Consider the following 18,289-nt stretch of genomic DNA (forward strand, 5'->3'; position numbering starts at 1 on the left):
AGCTACATAACTACTTAAAGCAATCATCTGTGTGACGTACCATCAGGTGTAAGTATGCATTCACCTGGAAAAAAAAAAATCAGAGCATTCCAGTGGTTACCAAGCAACCAACAGCAGAAAATAATATGAAGCTTTCAAAATAGAAATGCAAACCAAAGCTGAAATTAATTATTTAAAAGTCAATCCAGCTGGTTTATCAACCACTCTCTAAAAGCCTTTCTTTTAAAAGCTTCTGTTTAATCTCTGACCTCTTAAACAAATAAACCAAAGGCAATTTTTAAATAGATGCCTTCCACAGCATATATTCTGAAGGTCTCCCACTACTCCAAAAGCTGATTAGTACTCTCTGTTGAAATCTAGAAATATTTCATTTAACCTAAACATTTATCAAGTTCTCTTTGGGAAAAGGCAAATTTTCTTTTACAAGCAACTATTAAAACAGTACTCCAAAGATATAATAATTTACTGTTTTATATTTTAGGTTAATTAGCATCCAATGAGTTAGCACAATAAATGATGGTAGGCACAAATTGTACAGTTGTACAAGTTGATGATTAAACTCCAACTTTCCAGTAAAATACTTAATTCCAGAGACCTTGAAGACAATGATCATAAAACAGCTGTTCTTAACTCATATCTAAAAAGATACACAGAAGCTTGGTTCATTACTTTTAGCAACTGTGCTTTGTTGTTTGCTCAACTCCAGGACTTTCTCCTACTGCCTTAGAACATGACCAATAAAAGGTATCTTAGTCACCTTAATGATTCTTTCATTTTCTTTTGTACTTTTATTGTAGCAGAAAATGGTGAATCACATTGTAGATTCTCATTATCAAAAAAAAACCCAAACAATTTTGTGATTCAGAATCAAACACAGACTCACTTATGAGCTACAAAGGAACGCCTGATCTAGTAAAGTGTCCTAAACCATACGCCTAATCAGAAATCTGGCTTCAGATGTCCAATCCAGATCTTTATACATGCATCTAGTCTTAATCACTCCTGGCTTCTCCAGCATACCTCATAGATGGTTTGCTATTGCTTGATACCAAATCAATTAAAGGCCCAAAGATTAACTGAAAACTACATAGTTCACTTTTCAAAACAGCCAATCAACTGATCCCATCTCAGACTTTTCTTATAATTCATATTATTTTATATTTCTCTGATCTCTCATCCTAAATTACATCATCAGGACTACAGGTAGGCCTGCACGTCTTTTTCCTTGTTTGTCCTTTTTTATAGTTTAGCACATTTAATAGCAAGACTGCAGCTGCAGAATCACACATGCATAGAAGCTGCCAGCACATCCAGTGTTCTCACTATTGTATTGTACTACTTCAGGAATACACCTCTAAACCAGTGTCTAACTAATATTTCAAATATTTACAACAGAGAGGTACCATAGGGTGGGGTTCAGGCTTGGCACAACCAGGCAAAAATTGTGGCTTGGGGGGGGGGGGGTTGTGGGTTTTTGTTTGTTTGTTTGTTTTGGTGGTTTGGGTTTTTTTAATTGTCTGTTTCATATGCGCAACCATGAAATGTAATCCCAAATAAAGCATCAGCTTGGAACGCTTTCATAAATTGCATAAGACTTGTTGTAAGTGGGTACAAAACATGGTTATTTCAAAGAAATACCACTGCACAAGAAACAGTGCTTTTGACTAGGTATGTACAGTCTCCCTGGTCTGTACTATTTTTCTTTACTCAAACCCACCTCACAAGAACAAAACCACATAAAATTTAGAATCATAAAAGGCATTGTGTAACTGAACTATGTCCAGACAGCACACATTGATTCATATAGACTCCTCTTTTTCTCTTAAAATAATATACATAAGTATTGAGCTATTCACTTCTACCTACTTCCATCAAAACCTCAGTAATTTTTAATGAGGTTTCAAATTTTTAGATTTCTATGGCTCCTGCCTTCAGGATGTTCTCATCTGGATTGAGTCAGATCTCCACACATGTATTATGTTTTTAAAGACAAGACCATAACACTCAAATCATCACCAGAAACCCATGGGTTCAGAATCATCTCTCTAATGACTACACTCATATCTTACTTCAACTCCCATCAAGAAAAATCATAATCTAAGTGGAAATTTAAGACCGGAGTTTTTTTCTTTTTAAAGTGTGTCTCTTCTGAGAAAGTTCTCTTGTAATCACACCAAGTTTTCAAACAGCTATGCTATCAATCTGAATATCGAGCAAGCAGAATTGAAAAAAAAATTAATAAAGCCTTAGAGAAAGGCTGCCTCTTTGTGCAAGACAATACACAATAAAAGCCTTTTAAATGTCAGATCACAAAACTGAAAAAGATGTAAAACGTTTACAGTTAAATTTTGAAGAGTCAAAAATAACACTCCCTTAAAAAATGTAAGACATAAAATGAAAGCTTTTTTTTTCTCCTGCAATCTAGCCCTGGTGAGCGGATCGCTGTGCAGACTGCGCATCAGACAAAATACCTTCAGACAGCGACAAGGGCCCACACGCCCACGGCTGACTGCGAGGCAGACGCCTGCGTTACCAGCTGCCTCCGCCTCCATTTTCACTTTCCGCCCAAAATTTATCCTTCTCTGCTTCCAAGAAGCTCCCTCGGTATTGACATTACCAACAGACGCCTTCTCACCTGAGTAACATTTTACAGTCTGCCCAGCCAGGCTTCATACCCCTGAGTTAGTAATTTTGCACCAGAGCCACATTCTGCAATTTGCACCCTGACATTAACTCTTTTCCACACATCTCTCCAGCAGGGTCAGGAAGAGGGGGCCTGAGGGGGGGGGAGGAGGAGGGGAGGACACAAAAAAAATATATATAAAAATATATAGATATAAAAGGAACGAGCAACCCACACGCTGCAGCCTCCGACCCAGCAGGTTTCTCCTTCCCGGAGGCGTCCCCCCGCGCCCAGGCCATGAGGGGACGACTCCCCTCGGCGGCCCGCAGGCTGCCACACCTCCCGGCGGGACGGCCTCCCGCCCGCCCTCGGCTGCCGTTAACGGAACCCCCGTAACCACCCTCCCCACCCCACCCCCCCCCCCCGCGCGCTTCCCGCCGGCCAACGCACCCCGCTGCGTGCTGCCGCCGCCGCCGCCGCTCCCCCGCGGGAAAGCCCGGCGGAGCCCAGCCTGCCCCACGCGCGCCCGGGTGCGTGTCATGTACACAGGGAAGCGCGGAGCATGGCCTCCTCTCCTTCCTCCCCCCCGCCTCCCACAATGCACCATGGGCGCTCCCCTCTGAAGCCACTTCCTCGCCCGAAAGCCGCCCCGCGCCGCCGCCCCCCGGCCCCACTCACATCCGTCGATCTCCTCCTGCAGATCCTCCTGGAGCAGCGACAGATCTGCGGGAGACACACCATGTGCCAACACGCCCGGCCCGCTGCCCCCGCCAACCCCAACCACGCGTGACCCGGCCCACCCGCGGGGTCGCCCCCACCGCCGCTAGCGGGCTCCGCAGGCTGCGCCCCGACGCCCTCCCGACCCGACACCGCAGCCCCCCGCGCTCCGAGCCGGACAGCAGCGGGAAGCGCTTCCGAAGCCGGGGCGGGGGAAAAGGGGGGGGGGGGGGAAGAGGAGGGCTGGCGCCTCACCAGAGAGGCGGCGTGTGCGGAAAGGGGCAGGGGGGGCGCTACCTACCCGCCATCTTGCTGCGGCCCCCCCGGGGCGCCGGGCTACTTGTAACCCACGGCCGAACGGCGAAGGAGGGTGGCGGGAGGGGGCAGGCCCCGCGCGGTCCAGGCCCCGGGCCTGGCGGCGTCTCCCCGCGTCCCCGGGAGAGTCGTGCAGGGAGGGAGGAGGGAGGAGGGAGAGGGCGGGCGGGCGGAGGAAGGCGGGAGGAGGGGTCTAGGCCGGACACGCTGCCCCCGCCTCCACCCGGCAGAGCTGCGCTCGCTCGCACAGGCGGCCTGCGCCTCCCCGCCCCTCGCTCTGATTCACGCCTGGAGCCGCCCGACCCTGCCCTGCCCTGCCCTGCCCTGCCCTGCCCTGCCCTGCCCGCGGGCGGCGAAGCCGGCGACCGCCAGGACACGGTCGCAGACCCCAGCCCGCTCACCTGGCCTCGCCGCTCGCCCCCCGGCCGTCGCCATCTCGGGGCTTTGGCTCCTCCTGCCGCCCGCCGAGGGGCGGGGAGGGCAGTGGTGTTGAGGCAGGGCGCTCCCAGCCCTGCCTTGAAAGGCCCCGTTTTCGGTGTTGTGGGGTCACCCGGAGATAAGGGCTCCCGCCGGGTGTCCGCGCCGTGAAAGTCCTCCTCACCTTGGGCTGCATGGGGTCGCTTCCAGAGGACAGGGGTCTCGGCGAGGCAGCGGGGCCGCAGCAATCCCTGCCTTGGGTGTTGTGGGGTCCCCTGGAGAGAAGGGAGCCCTGAGAGGTGGCCGTGCCACCACCACGCCACCCCGGAGCACCCTCTTCCTGGGAGCTGCCGAGATTCAGCAGCTGAGAACCCGTGGCTTAAAAACACGGGATGTTCTCTGCTTAGCTGCTGTGTGTTCTGGCTTTTGTTTTTAAAATACGGCACTTAGTTGTACGTATATGCAAAGGTATCCATTGTTTTCTGCTTTTCTTGGCTGTACCTTATGGTCAGTGCTGATGGTTGTTGTCATTTTAACTGTTTTGATAGATTTTCCACTGAAAATTGGAAGATGAAAACTGTTGGATAAAACAAATGCTCTAATTAGTTGATACCCAGAGCATTTTACAAAGGAAAGGACCATTACTGGTATGGCTACTACCTGGGAATCTTATCTGAGTCTTCCACAGTCTTATTTTTATCTCGGTAATAATTGATGCAGTTGTTAATACACAGAAAAGTAAAGTAAGTTATTTTTACTCAGTTCTTCAAAAAAAGGGTGCATTTTCGGTAGCTCTGTCTTTAACTGACAGCATGTCTTGTAACCTGCCTTTTAACATCACACGGTTGTTTCTATTTTGTAAGTTGGGCAAGAATTAAATCTATGTAGTTTTCATTCTCTTTGCCATAGTGGCTGAAAATGTGTAATCTTCCTTTAAAATGCATACATCCCTTTCCTTACAGACCTATAGAACAAGCTCTGCCCTGTTTCATACCCATTCAATCTTTAGACAAGTGAAAAGGGCCTACTGGATACTGCTTATCCAACGCTTGCTTTTATTCAGATATATAACCTCCAAATCTGAGTAAATCAAGTAAATTCACCATGACTGAGTTATATGAACCATGCTATTCTCTGCCAGTGTAATTTAAGAGGAGATTCAGGGGAAATATTTGACATCACAAATCACTGGCAATGCTGGTAGTAATAGCAATAGACCTAGAACAGAAAAATAAAGTGTACTTGAAGATCCCATTTTTATTATCTCTATTACCGCAAGTTATTTCCAGGAAGTTTTCTCTCATCTCCTCTCTGCATCCTTCACTGCAATCAAAGCCCAGTTTTGCTTCCTCTGAATTCAATAGCAACAGCGTAAAATGTGATGTGCTTCGTTTTACTGAAAGAATTGAGGGGTTCGGTTCCTTTTTCCAGCTCTACAAACAGGCACTAATGCACACTAACCATAGTTTACTGTGGTGTGAGAGCATCAAAACTACCTTGGCCATTATTATTATCATCAAAATGAGAAATGGAACTTAATGAGATAACATCTACAACAACTGGGTTTATAATTTGGAGTATACTGGGATTACTGTTCTTAAAAGTGCATAATTATTGTCAATTAATTATTGCCCCATGTGTAATGGTCTCTAGAGTATTTAGGATTTTTTTATTTCTATGTACGTATTTGTTTAAAGAGAGATAGTACAATTTATGTAATAAAGCAAGCTAAAATGATGATTGCAAGAGATCATACTTAACATAAATACATACAAATTAAGTTTGGGTCCTCCTATGTGCATGTGATCTTCTCAAGTGGTGGTTAGTTCATTCTTTGTAAGCAGGACCGTGTGGGATTTAAATAGCACAGATAACAAGGATCAGTGTGATTTAGCCTTACAAGACAAATTCAGGTATTACAAGTATTACAATTAATATTTAGTAATTAGTATTGCAAGACAAATTGTTCAAGTATTGCATTTTTTTTTTGCTACATGTTACCGGTAGAACATCAAACTGTGTTCCTCAGGTGCAGTTGGTCCCAGCACCATCACTAGCAGCCATCAGGAAAGGTGTTTTCCTCTGTGAGCAGAAACTGTGGCAAAACCTTTGGCTTATACAGTGGCACACACATGGAGGGGAAAAAATAATAATAATAAAAAATTATTATTTGGCTTCATGCCAACACACAATGCAAAATCCCACTTAATGAATAAGTAACTAGATATTCCTAACCTTCTCGGCCTTAGTAAATCCCCAGGCACTCCTTAAGGGCCTGATCCAAAGTTCAAGTTGATGGTAAGATTCCCTGCCACTGGTCAGAAGCAAGCCAGACAGGGACCCTCTAAGTGTAGGAGCGGTGCTGACTCTTTCAGACAGCATGATGAGCTGCCATTCTAAAATAACATACCTAATTATGAAAGAAAATGTTTATAACAGACTTGTTTTATTAGATGAGACTTGTTAAGGAGCAAGCGATATAGCACCTGCCAAAACGTTCTAGCAGATTTTGTGCTGGAGTTCTCATAGTCAGAGTACCCCTACAGGCACTGGGAAGTAAAAAAGAAATAGATAAACTCACGTTCACACGCTCTATCTCATGGAAAAACACACTACAAAGGGTGGAAGCCAAGGCTATGGATGGAAGGATACGAACGGAAGACTCCTTGGCATGATCCTTTGCATGTGATAAAAGACACTTGTGTTACTATCTACATGATGTATCTCTAAGTCCATAGTGATCAGCAAGACATTGTAGTATTTACATAAAGTACCACATAAATCCTTTCAAACCTACACAAGTGACTGAGTTAGACGCAAGATACCCAACATACATCTAGACATATTTGCAACTTCTTATTCTGTAGCTGGATGAGTGACATTTCTTCAGTCAAAACCACTCGAAGGTATAAGGACCACAGGCTCAAAAACCCTGCAGCCCCAAGAATCTTATTATCTATCATATTATTATCTATTTTCTCTCATTTGCTGTGAAGAAGCAAGTCTGATCAGACCATAATGCCACCTAATGTCCACATATTAACCAGTTTTGCATTTCTCCCAGGCTACCCTTTGTGTGTGGGAAGAGCTTCCCATAAATATCCGTGCAGCCCTCCCGCTGTCCTCCTTCGGATTCCTTTGCAAAACTCTTTTCCTGTAAAGCCTACCAAAAAATGTATCGAGGTTAGACTGCTGGTGCACCAAGGCAAGTGCTTATCCTCTTGAGTAATACTGATTCATAGTTTTCTTGTCCACCCCCAGGATTCTGTCTGCACGCATATGTTGTGCTTGATGGTTAAACTATACACTCGTCACTTTTTAGACCATCTTTTTGTTCTTTATGGAGTGCTTAACCAAAATTGGCCCATGACTAAATATATGGATTAAGATACATATAGACACGTGCCTGTAATATGTATGGATACACATGAAAACCTGATGGTTGAAGCCTGGGACACAGTTGATTTGCATTTGAAAATATAGTAAAGCATTTCTGCTGAATAGAGGTGTTCATCATAAAACCTTTCCTTTCTTCTCCTTTCCCTTTTCCTTCCTTCTCTCCTTCCCCTCCCCTTCCCTATTCCTGTTCTTTTTTTCCCCTCCAATAAAAATACTGGAGGGTTTTTTTGATACATCCCTTGTGGTTGTGAAAGTTTTGACCGTGTGGCACTCAGTTTTATTTAATTTTCCCTGTTTCCTGGGTAAGAACTTGAGCTGGTGACTCCCTGCGAACCTTAACATCAGAGGCCAGCTGCCACTGCTCCCAGAGAAGGCTTCACAGAAGGATTATAAACACATTAGTTTGCCAGCCATGAATAAATTAACACCTCAGTTTGCTGACAAAGAAAGAGCTTGGTTAATACAAAGTTAAGTTTGCCTTGTGGGTTCCTCATGTAATTCCAGGACAGCAACAAATTCCGTGGCAAGTTCAAGTGATGCTCGAACCTCTGAAAACTAGGAAATACCCACCTGAGGTACATCCTGGTGCAACATTAAGGCTGCACCTGGAGCTCGCAGTGGCCCTTGGCATTAATTTGCAAGCAAATCTATGGCACTAATGGTGTGAAGGTGGTAGCTGCGTGGGCAAAAGGGAGAGAGGCATGCAAATCCAAAGACAAGTCTGGATGCCTCGTTTTGCGATTAAGACCTCTACCAGTGGTGATATCCCCAACTCCGTTGGCTACAGACACTGCGTGAGGGTGGTCTGTGACCTTTATAGCGGGCAGGTGAAAGTCTATGTCAGTATTTGGTCCTATAGGTGCTCAAGCTCACTGTGAAAGAGGACAAAGAATTAATGTATCAGGGGCTGTTTCAGGGAGCTGGGTCTCAGTGTCTGAGTACAGGATTCCTCGTTTAGTAGCGCTCGCCCGGACACAGGTTTTCCTTTAAGAGAGCTGTGCTACAGCTCTGAGATGCTCTGCTTCAGGAATCCTGTGTCATGCATATGTATGCTACAGGAAGACTGAATCACTGATCAAACAAGGCAGAGTTCAGGTTGTACCGATGTACCTTAGCCCTGGATTTCCTGGTGCTCTGAGGTCTGTGTCTCACTGACATACTGGAAGGAAACAAGACTGGGCAGCCAAAAACTGAATCTTTTCCTCACTGAATTGCCTGTTGAATTCTTTTTTGTTTGTTTCGAGCAGACAGAAAAAAAATCTGCTTTTTGTCTATTTCAAGACATTACAGCAAACACATATATGTGCAGCTGGGATACTATTGTAGTAGATACCGATATCCCCCAACCCTTCATCCCAGATCTCCAAATAATTTTGAAAGGAAGTAAATGTCATTATTCTCATCTAACACGTAAAGAAACAGAGAACAAAAGAAGTGATGTGCCTGATACTGCTTGAGGCCTGAGATGGAAAATAGTGAATAAAATAAAACACACCCAAAAAAATCTTCTGTGCTATTTTTCACTAGCTGATGCCTTTACATATATGACAGGTAGGAATCTAGCACATGATTCCTAACGTGCCAGCTCTGCATTGTATGCCAGGCCAGACCCTGCCTCCCTGCTAGACTTGCCCTTGAGTCAGCCAGGCTTTCCAGCCTTTCCTCAGCCCACGCAGTCTTCCTTCCCCATCCAGCCAGTCCCTACCTGGCAATACCTACCCTGATTTTCAGATTAATATATTTGCATTTATTCACTCCTTCATTTCCTGGTCTACTGAGTTTAAATTTGCATCTCTCTAAGTCTGCATAGATACTGGCACATACAATCAGTTCACGCTCTTCTCCTTCTGAGTCAGAGATAAATTATTCAGATCCCAGAACACATCCCAGAGGGACAAATGGGACTGAATTACCACTGCCACCAAACCTGCTCTTCCTTTTGGCGGTTGTCCTCCAACATCAGTTTCACATCCTTCCAACTGGTACTTCCTATGATCCTTTCTTGTCTTACTACAGCACCAGCTCTCCCACCCTTTTGCTCTTCCATCCTGAACTCCTCTCAGCAAGATTTTGTTTTCATCGACAATTTTTGAACCTTCTTACTGTTTTCTTATACTCACATTGCATTTTTCCGAAGTAAAATAGAAACAAACCCCAAATCCTGGCAGAAGTGGAGTCTGGCAAACTGTCTGCAGCCCTTTTTCAGATTTGGTCTGGGCTTAGGTCAGATTCCAGAGTAGCACTGCTTCACAACCCATGTGAATACTAGCTGGCTGGAACTCTTCTTGGCCAACTATTCAGCCGACAACAATGTAATCCATTTAGTCGGGGAGAATTGGGTACATGCCTACGCAGGCAGCTAAGTTCTTTTTGTGCTGATCTAAAGGGTAGTAGGTGCCAGTGCATGTCAGGAGAATGATTGCTTTGGGACATGGCTCGTTATCCTGGTCTATGCGACTGGTAGGACATGTCAATCCTAAAAAATGCCAGAGATGGAGAAGTCAAGGGGTTACATCCTAAGGACTCTTCGTTTAGATAACCCTGGCTCTGGTAGGAGGCACTCTAAATTTCAGGGTCAGTTACACACGTGTAACTTTGGAGGAGTCAGTCTTTAGATGTGTGTATTTGTATAGTCTTTCAAGGGCAGATGTGAACTCATTCTGCTTGTGCTCCAACTCAGTCAGCAACTGTGTAATTACAGTTCACATAGCACTGAGCCCAGACAGACGTATGGACAGACGTTTGGAAACCAGTCAAATATATGTGCAAAGTATAGCAGAGGTCCATTCACTGAAGAAAAAATTGAAATTGAAATTGTTCCTCTAAAAGTGGAGGCTGAGAATATTCTGAAAGACTCAACGTCTATCTTATTTACAGTGTTAGAAAATGATCTACAGACTATGAGCAAGGATTGTATAACAGAGGAAACAACCACCAAAAAGCTACCAAAATAAGGAGGACAACTGAATGATGGTTCTTGACGTGTGCCAGTTTCTACACAGAACTTTTCAGCTATTGAACTGGGAGGGAATCCAAAGAATGAAGTGTTTTACCTGAAATAAATGTAAACAAAACTAGAGGAGATACAAATAAACATAAAAAGCCACGAATAATCTCTGGGGAAGATGGTGATACAGTATGAGTTATGAAATCTAACAATATACAGGGCCAGATGGTTTGTAAGAGCAAGTATCAAAAGTTTAAAGATCTGTCTGGTCCAAAAATAGTTTCTTCATTTAATTAAATTACCTAAGATGTGAAAGGGCAATTACAGTCCTAAAGCAACTCCTGCCTAAGCTCATTGTCTCATTAATTTCCAAATCAAATTTGCTCACTTGATATATAAATGACCATTTCCTTTTCTTTTTACCATCATATAGGGCTTGAACCACTGTGTGCCTGGTTGTGGTACAAATGTAAGCTGTAGCATTTTTTAACTGTGGGAACAGTTAAAGAGTGTCAGGTATATTAAGAAGCTTTACATTACTGCATTTCGACTTCTTGGACTTGAGCACTGGCAACATTTCAAGTTCAAAGGTTTTTGTTTAATATGAGATTTAATGTACGTAGACTGTGGCTTTGCCAGTAATATCTTGAACGGGGTGTGTTTTATTGGGTGATTCATAAAGAAAGTCAGACAAAGTATGCACAGTGGTATTGGAATGTGGGTGGGATCAAAGTAATGATTTAGTGGAATATGTTTGTCAAGCATAGCATACAGGAAATCTTCTTTCTGAATAAAGATGGATTTAGCCCATGAGAACCTCAGTATATTTCCAAGTGTCATTTATTCCAGTGAACCCCAGTGAAAATATCAAAGTAAAATGAGAGAGCTGCATCTTTCACCCTCAGATATTCCATTGGCAATGAGACTGCAGTCAGACTTGTTGGGAGTAAAGGGCAGGAAAACGAATAAAATTAATAAAAATAACATTGATTTAAAGGGACATTGTCTGCAGTTCCAACACAGAAGAAAACTCTATCTGTTCTCTAACAGGGTGGCTGCAACGTTTTTATTTAAATACAGTTTTGCTATTAATTGAGCATCCATAAGCCTGCTGAGCTGGGTTTGTTGTGATTGTATATTTGCAAGCATATACCTCACTCTCTCTGCATTCTTCTGTTCACATCTCTTTCCAGGCAGCATTTTGAAAACCACAGCATTGATTTTGTTTCTGAGACTAAGGAGCCACTCGCCCTGAGAACAAGGAGCTCTAACGCTGGGAAACTGAGTCCTACTTAGAGGGTTTCCTACTGGTATGAGCGATCATGTCCTGAGTTCAATTATTAAAAAGCAAGTTGTTACATTTATAAAACATCTGTTTAAATATATTATGTTTCATTTCTCTTTGGCTCCTGATCACGAATTATGTCTCTCTTTTTTTATACCACTTGGTAAACAGTAGGAACAGAGTAGTCTGCCCTTAACCCTGCTTTCTCCACTGTGATGCACTCGAAGGGCGTAACCACCTCGGAAGCCCGGCCATGCTTTCCCACAGCCCTGCAGGGCTCAGGGATGTCATCGTCCGGCAGAACACCTCCGCTTTTGCGCACACCCAGAGGATGGCACGGCACATACCGTACCACGCAGCGTACATGCGCTGTACGCCAGGGAGCCAGAGGAGAGAGGCTTTCTCCTTGCTTTAACAGTACCAGTGCGATTTTTTCAATGCCTCAGGATTCAATGCCTAAAGGATGTTACTACAGCGGCCCTAACTGCTTCCTTGGCAAAATCCATGCATGTGTGAGGTAGGACAGCTTACTGCAATAAAAGGAAAACTAGCAAAAGGAAATCTGTGGATACCCTGTTTCATGACGAAGAGTTTGATGGAGGAGAGGGAGCTTGCAAGACTCATGTTCCCACAAAACAGGAGCAGAATGGGACAAGGTGAACTCTCCTGCTAACAGGAGTGAAAAGAAAGACTCCGGCTCTGACCCTAGCGCTGGAAAGGATTCAGTATAGGAAACAGTGCAGATACAGAGGGCTTTCTACCTTTGACTTCCAAAGGCAGTCTGCTGTTTTTCAAGATCTGTATATAGAGAATTAATATTCCATAGATGCTGTTTAGTTCTCAAAATTTCCTATCAACTGTGGTTTTTTTAAGGGTATGAATGCTATTAACCCATAGGTTAATGGATCAGCTTTAATAATATATTATGTCCTTTCACTCAAATGTACTTGAAGATTTAAATTAGATTAAATATACAGGGAAGATTTTAGTTTGTAATTTGCCTCAGCGAGAAGTAGATGATGGTTGTGCTTCCTGTCATGTCCTTCACCTACCCATTAAAAGTTAATCTGTACAGTTCTCAAAATTGTCAGGGAACAAAACTTCAGGCTATTAGGAACTTGAGAATAAAGGAAAAGTTCTTTCTCTTGGAAAGCTTAGTTTATATGCATTTATTATCTCATGATACCTTTGGGTAAGCAAACAGAAAAGCATGCAGTGTACAGCATGCCAGCGCAAGTTAGAGGAGAGGCAGTGAAAATTTGGCTTATCTTGAAAAAACAAGCTGTTAGAGCAATTTTATTTCTTTGATCCAGAGATAGAGCGTTCATAAAGATAGGGCTGGGAGCAGCATGCCTTGCTTTAAGACAGGCTTTATGTGTTCTTATCCTCAAAAATCTCTGCATCCTTTTTTCTTCTACATTTAGCCCCTTAGATGCCACTAACGCAGCATATGTACATTGAGCCTGATTACTTGCCTATTTTACTGCTTCCCTTGGGCTACATAAACAAACCAAGCAGCCCTCAGTTTGACCTTATATTTTGGGTGACCGGTCCAAGAATAGATGTAGAACAGGTGTCCCCTCAGAGGGATGCTAATGTTCTCACTCCTGTGTTGGAATAAGTAAGATGTTATGAGCTTGCCATTGCTATGGGATAACACACATTTGGATAGAAGTCTTTGAACTCACACAGTGTTGTTTACCTCCCCTTCCTGCAGGATACAGCCAGCCGGGAGTTCAATTTTTTCCCCATCTCCCATCATTTGAGATCCAGCTCCCCAAATCCTCTATTATTTCCAGAGGTCTGATTTCCTTACTTTCCAGGTTGCTGTTTGTCCTGCAGCCACAAGCAAGCGCTACGACCTAGGTCACCCAGATGCCCAAGTGCTCCCATTCTCTGTGTAGGAGCCAAAGGGGATATTCCCACCGACGTGCAGTTCATCCAACCTTTTTGGGAAAAGGGATTGCAGTCAAGACACATGCCCAGAAGTTCAGTGAATGATAGTGGCTCGGATAAAGTCCAAATTGTTCATGGGCTAAGCTCCTCCCTTGGCTAATGACTGCATGAACACCTGGACCAGGGGGCTGGGAACCACATCTCCATTCCAGCCACCTGTCTTACTGAAAGGATTTATTTGGCTTCAGCAAGACTATCTATCTCAAACTCAGACTTCAACCAAGACTTGAAGAGTTCAACCAAGAGATTTTTTTTAATATGTCCTAACACCAAAATGAGACTTTTGGCTCTTTCTGGGTTTTGACTCAATATTTTCTCTCTGTCAGAGTGCCAGATTTAATTATTTTCTAATCTGTTCTATCACCCTCCCAATATCATTAGAAAGATTACAACTGTGGTAGCTTCTCTCTAAGGTTGTCCTGCAGATAGATCTTCACTTTGCTGACTCCATTACTGCAGATAACTAGTGCCAGTTCTCTTTAAACTATACCTTCACAACTGACCTTTCCAATTATTGCTCTATTATTTTTTATTCTCATCAGTTCTTAAAACTTTTCTAGGAGGTGAGAGATGTGGTTTCCTGATCTACCTGCTACTTGGTGAAGGTATGTCTGCATACCCTTAGAATGCAGGCTTAGTATAGAACTTCGTTTGGCATTTAACTGCTCTAAAAATAGAATTTAGAGCCTCCTAGTCTAGTGCAGGATCTTTGGACTTGATGCACCCATCACCGCTCAATCATCTTTAAAGAAGATGAAAAAATCATGATCATGATTATGATCATGAAAAATGATTGAAGGGGAGGGTAAAAAATCTGGACTGATATAATACACTGCATTGTGCATATTTCCAATTTCTGGTCTTCAGGATAGCCTCTTAGCTTTTAGTTATGTTACGGTAATCAGCATCTGTTGGTGTACTCATGGCATTGACAAGTTATTGCTAATTTGAAGAGATTACTATGTCATTACTCCTCATTAGAAAAATAAAGCTGTTGATCAAGTAATGCATTCTTTTCCCCCTTGTAAAATATTGTATTATTAAATACTCAAAAGCCTGCAAAACAAAACATACATACTTCACATTTATTTTTAGGTTTGAACAAACTCAGATTATCTGTGGCAATTATGTGTGGCAATTCTGAAGTCCATAAACAGGCAGTACTACCACTGATGTACATGGAAATTGAATAAAGATTAAACAAGGACTTGTCCTGAAAAGAAAAATACACACATCATAACAGCAATAAGTATAATTTGTGTGGTCAAAACTTTGCAAAACTGCAGGTTTCTTTAAAGGTTAACTTGGCTCATAAAAGACATAGACTGAAAAGGGGATTTGGAGTTTACATCAAACATCCTCCCCATTTCAGGACTGTTTAGACTGGCGGTGGGAAAAGGAGAGGTCATACTCCCAAACTCAGACTTAAAATCATTCAAACACACAAAAATTTTAGTCATCGCAGAGAGGGAAAAAAAAAGTTAGGAACTCTATCTTTCATGCTGTAGGAGATTTTTCAGATTGAAGAGAATTTCTTGATCAGATTTTTCTCCCTCTGAGATTTCTTTCTCAGATTGTTTTCCTATTTATTGTTTGGAGTGCAAAGAATCCTCTCACTTTTAAATCTATACAAATGAATCAACTTTAGTCCAGAACATAAGTCTCCTCAGTCACCACCTGGCTTATAACTGAATTTTAATTTCTCCTTCTCAGTTGCCTCATGATTGTCTATAATGAACACCCAGTTCCACTGATGCAGACAAAAAGACAGGAGTGACACCACAAGCTGGCTACAGAAACCCTGCTCATCACCTGAGGTACTATAAGGCCAGGATGGATAGATGCATTTTCATTTGCAAATTTTAATTTGAGGCTTGTTTGGAAGATCCCTGTTTGGGTCTTGTGTAACCAGAGGAAGCACCTATCAACGTGCATTCATTTCCTGAGGATTTAATGAGAAGAATCAGTGTGAAGTTCAAACCTTCTCTGGCTGGCAGTACACTCACACTAGGCTGTCACATCAGGACGAACCTGATGCCCACTTGGCAGGACAAATTTCTGACAGTATAAGAGCCCTGTTATCTCTCCTTGGCAATATGCACAATAGGAGCCTGCTTGCTTGGCAACAGAACATTGGCCTTAATATAATATCCTTTTCATAGTTTACAAGGCTAAGCTTAATTAAAAGGAGAATTGTGGATGCCCTCTTTTCTTTTGGTAGTAAACATAGGCTCCTTCACCCCATACAAAGCTAATGGTGGTAAACTGGGCAAAGTAAACCACTAGATACTACGCTGTTCTGCATGAGAACAGTGGAATATACTGCTGCTAGAAGGAAACAGCATTACTATTTGGTAAATCCAGTTGTAATTTATAATGAGACTCTCACTGGGCTGCTCCTGCTGGAAGGCAAGAAGGTATTGCTGTCCTGCTGCAAACTCTCCCTGCATTTTGAGGTAGAGATCACTCCAATTAGACAACATCTAGTTTGGTGAATCTGATCTTTACATGCCCTTTTCAAGCAGCAACTAACAGGTATCAGCTATACCAGAAGCATGAAAAGAATGGACCAAACCAATGTCAGCACCACCGAAAGTAAACTGAGACAGTTCATGTCACCTCCCTGGACTCACTCATAATAATCATCACGCTGTCTTTTCAAACCGCTCAAAATTGGCAGCCTGAGGAGAGGACCTGCAAAACGAAGCATGTTACAATAGCTACAGACACTACTGAATTGCAATCCTGAATGCCCACAGTCAGCGAGCTGTTTTGAACTGCGCCTTGGTACGTGAAATCACAACAACCTTTTGTTTAGATTGCTGTTTACATTGCAAGCACGTGCATGCTCAGGCATATTTTTGTATGGAATGTAACATGAGAAAGGACTCATCCACCATTGTGGGCTCACATAAGTATTTTCATAAGGCTCATATGGACAAGGAGATTGATAATAGGATACGGAGCTTTCATCAGGAATTGAATGTACGAATTCATCCTGTATAAGTAATATACAGGCTGAAGCAGCTGGGTGGATTTTGCTGGACTAAATGAAATACATTGGTGATTTCAACCTCAGTAGAAAGAGCTCTAACTTAATTCATTTGTGATACATCAGGCCTGATGTCCAACCTGAACAGTTGGTGTTGACTGGCAGATTTACTCAGCGATACAGATAAAATGTTGATTGGATCACTGAATCTTGACTTGTCTTATTTCAGGCAATCTCAGAAATTTCCTATTACATAGATCAAGCTCTACTTTTAAATTAGTTTGCTTTTCATTTGTTGCTCTGATAGCTACTGTTAGAAAAATATTCCAAAGCCTTGGAAAGCCCTACTCCTAACTTTCAGTCCAAATCCATCTACGGCCAATTTATGTCTATTTTTCAATTGAGCCAATATTTTGCTTTAGCTAGTTCTTGTCCTTTCTTGGTGCTTAATTGCCTGTAGTATTTGTAGTGTTCTCAAGTTGTACCTTGGATTCTATTTTTCAGGTATAAGAAAAAAGCATTTTTGACTCTTTCCCCATCAAACAGTATCAGTGGAGAAATGTAGTGCTGTCACCAGCTTGGGGCTATAGCACATCATTTGCAAAGAATGAGAAAACTTGCATTACTTTGCAATAGCATTCTCCTGTGATAGGAGATTGCCCTGGGGATTAACAGCAAACCAGTAGAGTGAATTTGAGCCTCTTGACAAATGTACATTTATACTGCCAACAATCTTTCCCAAGCACTCTAGGAAGAGCGCATCTGTTTCAAAGTCTATCAAGAAGCATGCCGGTAAGCTTTATACAAACAACTCCCAGGTTTTTTTCAGCAGCAGTAATTCTGCTTTTCAAAGCAATTGGCAGTGAAGCTGCAAGTAGGATCTTGCAGAGGTTTACTCCCTTCTAACCTTTTCCAGAGGATTTTCTCTTCAGTAGGGAGTGACTGGACCATAAAATGCCACAAACAAGAGATGTTAAAACATGAAGCAACACTAAATAAAATGAAGTAACAGGCAGCTGCAGATTCTCCTGGCATTAATGCTGGAACCAGTGAGTTATGAAGGGCCTAATTCACTTTTTTATGTGAAATGAAGTGGAATAACCCTACTGAAGTTAAAAAATTGCAGTGGCTTAAGACCTATGTGACTGAAATCGGAAGCAGGCCTTCAATGTCTCAGGAGTTTTGTGATGCCTTCCCAGGGCAGCCCTTTTCTAACCTTCATGGCAATTAATCATAGAATCAATTGTAGAATCACAGAAAGGTTTGGGTTGGAAGGGACCTTAAAGATCATCTACTTCCAACCCCCCTGCCATGGACAGGGACACCCTCCACTAGACCACGTTGCCCAAAGCCCCATCCAACCTGGCCTTGAACACTTCAAGGGAGGGGGCATCATCCACAACTTCTCTGGGCAACCTCTCCCAGTGCCTCACCACCCTCACAGTGAGGAATTTCTTCCTAATATCTAATCTAAATCTACCCTCCTTTAGCTTAAACCCATTACCCCTTGTCCTATGACTACACTCCCTGACAAAGAATCCCTCCCCATCCTTCCTGTAGGCCCCCTTTAAGTACTGGAAGGTGCTATAAGGTCTCCCCGGAGCCTTCTGAGTAAACAAATGAACAAAAAATAGCATC

General features: G+C 42.9%; 1 protein-coding gene across 11 annotated transcripts in view; it reads right to left on the minus strand.

The window, feature by feature from the left end:
* The window catches only part of PPP4R1 (protein phosphatase 4 regulatory subunit 1), a 68,088-nt gene extending 63,993 nt beyond the window's left edge, over positions 1 to 4,095 (minus strand). For 3 of the 11 annotated variants that reach the window (XM_054816063.1, XM_054816056.1, XM_054816053.1), the window contains exons 1-2: positions 3,642 to 3,803; positions 3,302 to 3,346 (exon numbers count right to left, since the gene is read on the minus strand). In XM_054816063.1, the coding sequence (XP_054672038.1) occupies positions 3,302 to 3,346; positions 3,642 to 3,648 (52 nt within the window). In that variant the 5' untranslated portion in view covers positions 3,649 to 3,803. Of the gene's footprint in view, positions 1 to 2,635; positions 2,777 to 3,073; positions 3,215 to 3,301; positions 3,347 to 3,641; positions 3,804 to 4,056 lie in introns of those variants that run through there. The other 8 variants (XM_054816059.1, XM_054816058.1, XM_054816052.1 and 5 more) reach the window with 7 other exon arrangements.
* Positions 4,096 to 18,289: the final 14,194 nt, after the last annotated feature.

The sequence above is a fragment of the Grus americana genome, chromosome 2, assembly GCF_028858705.1.
Source record: "Grus americana isolate bGruAme1 chromosome 2, bGruAme1.mat, whole genome shotgun sequence".
Classification (NCBI taxonomy): Eukaryota; Metazoa; Chordata; class Aves; order Gruiformes; family Gruidae; genus Grus; species Grus americana.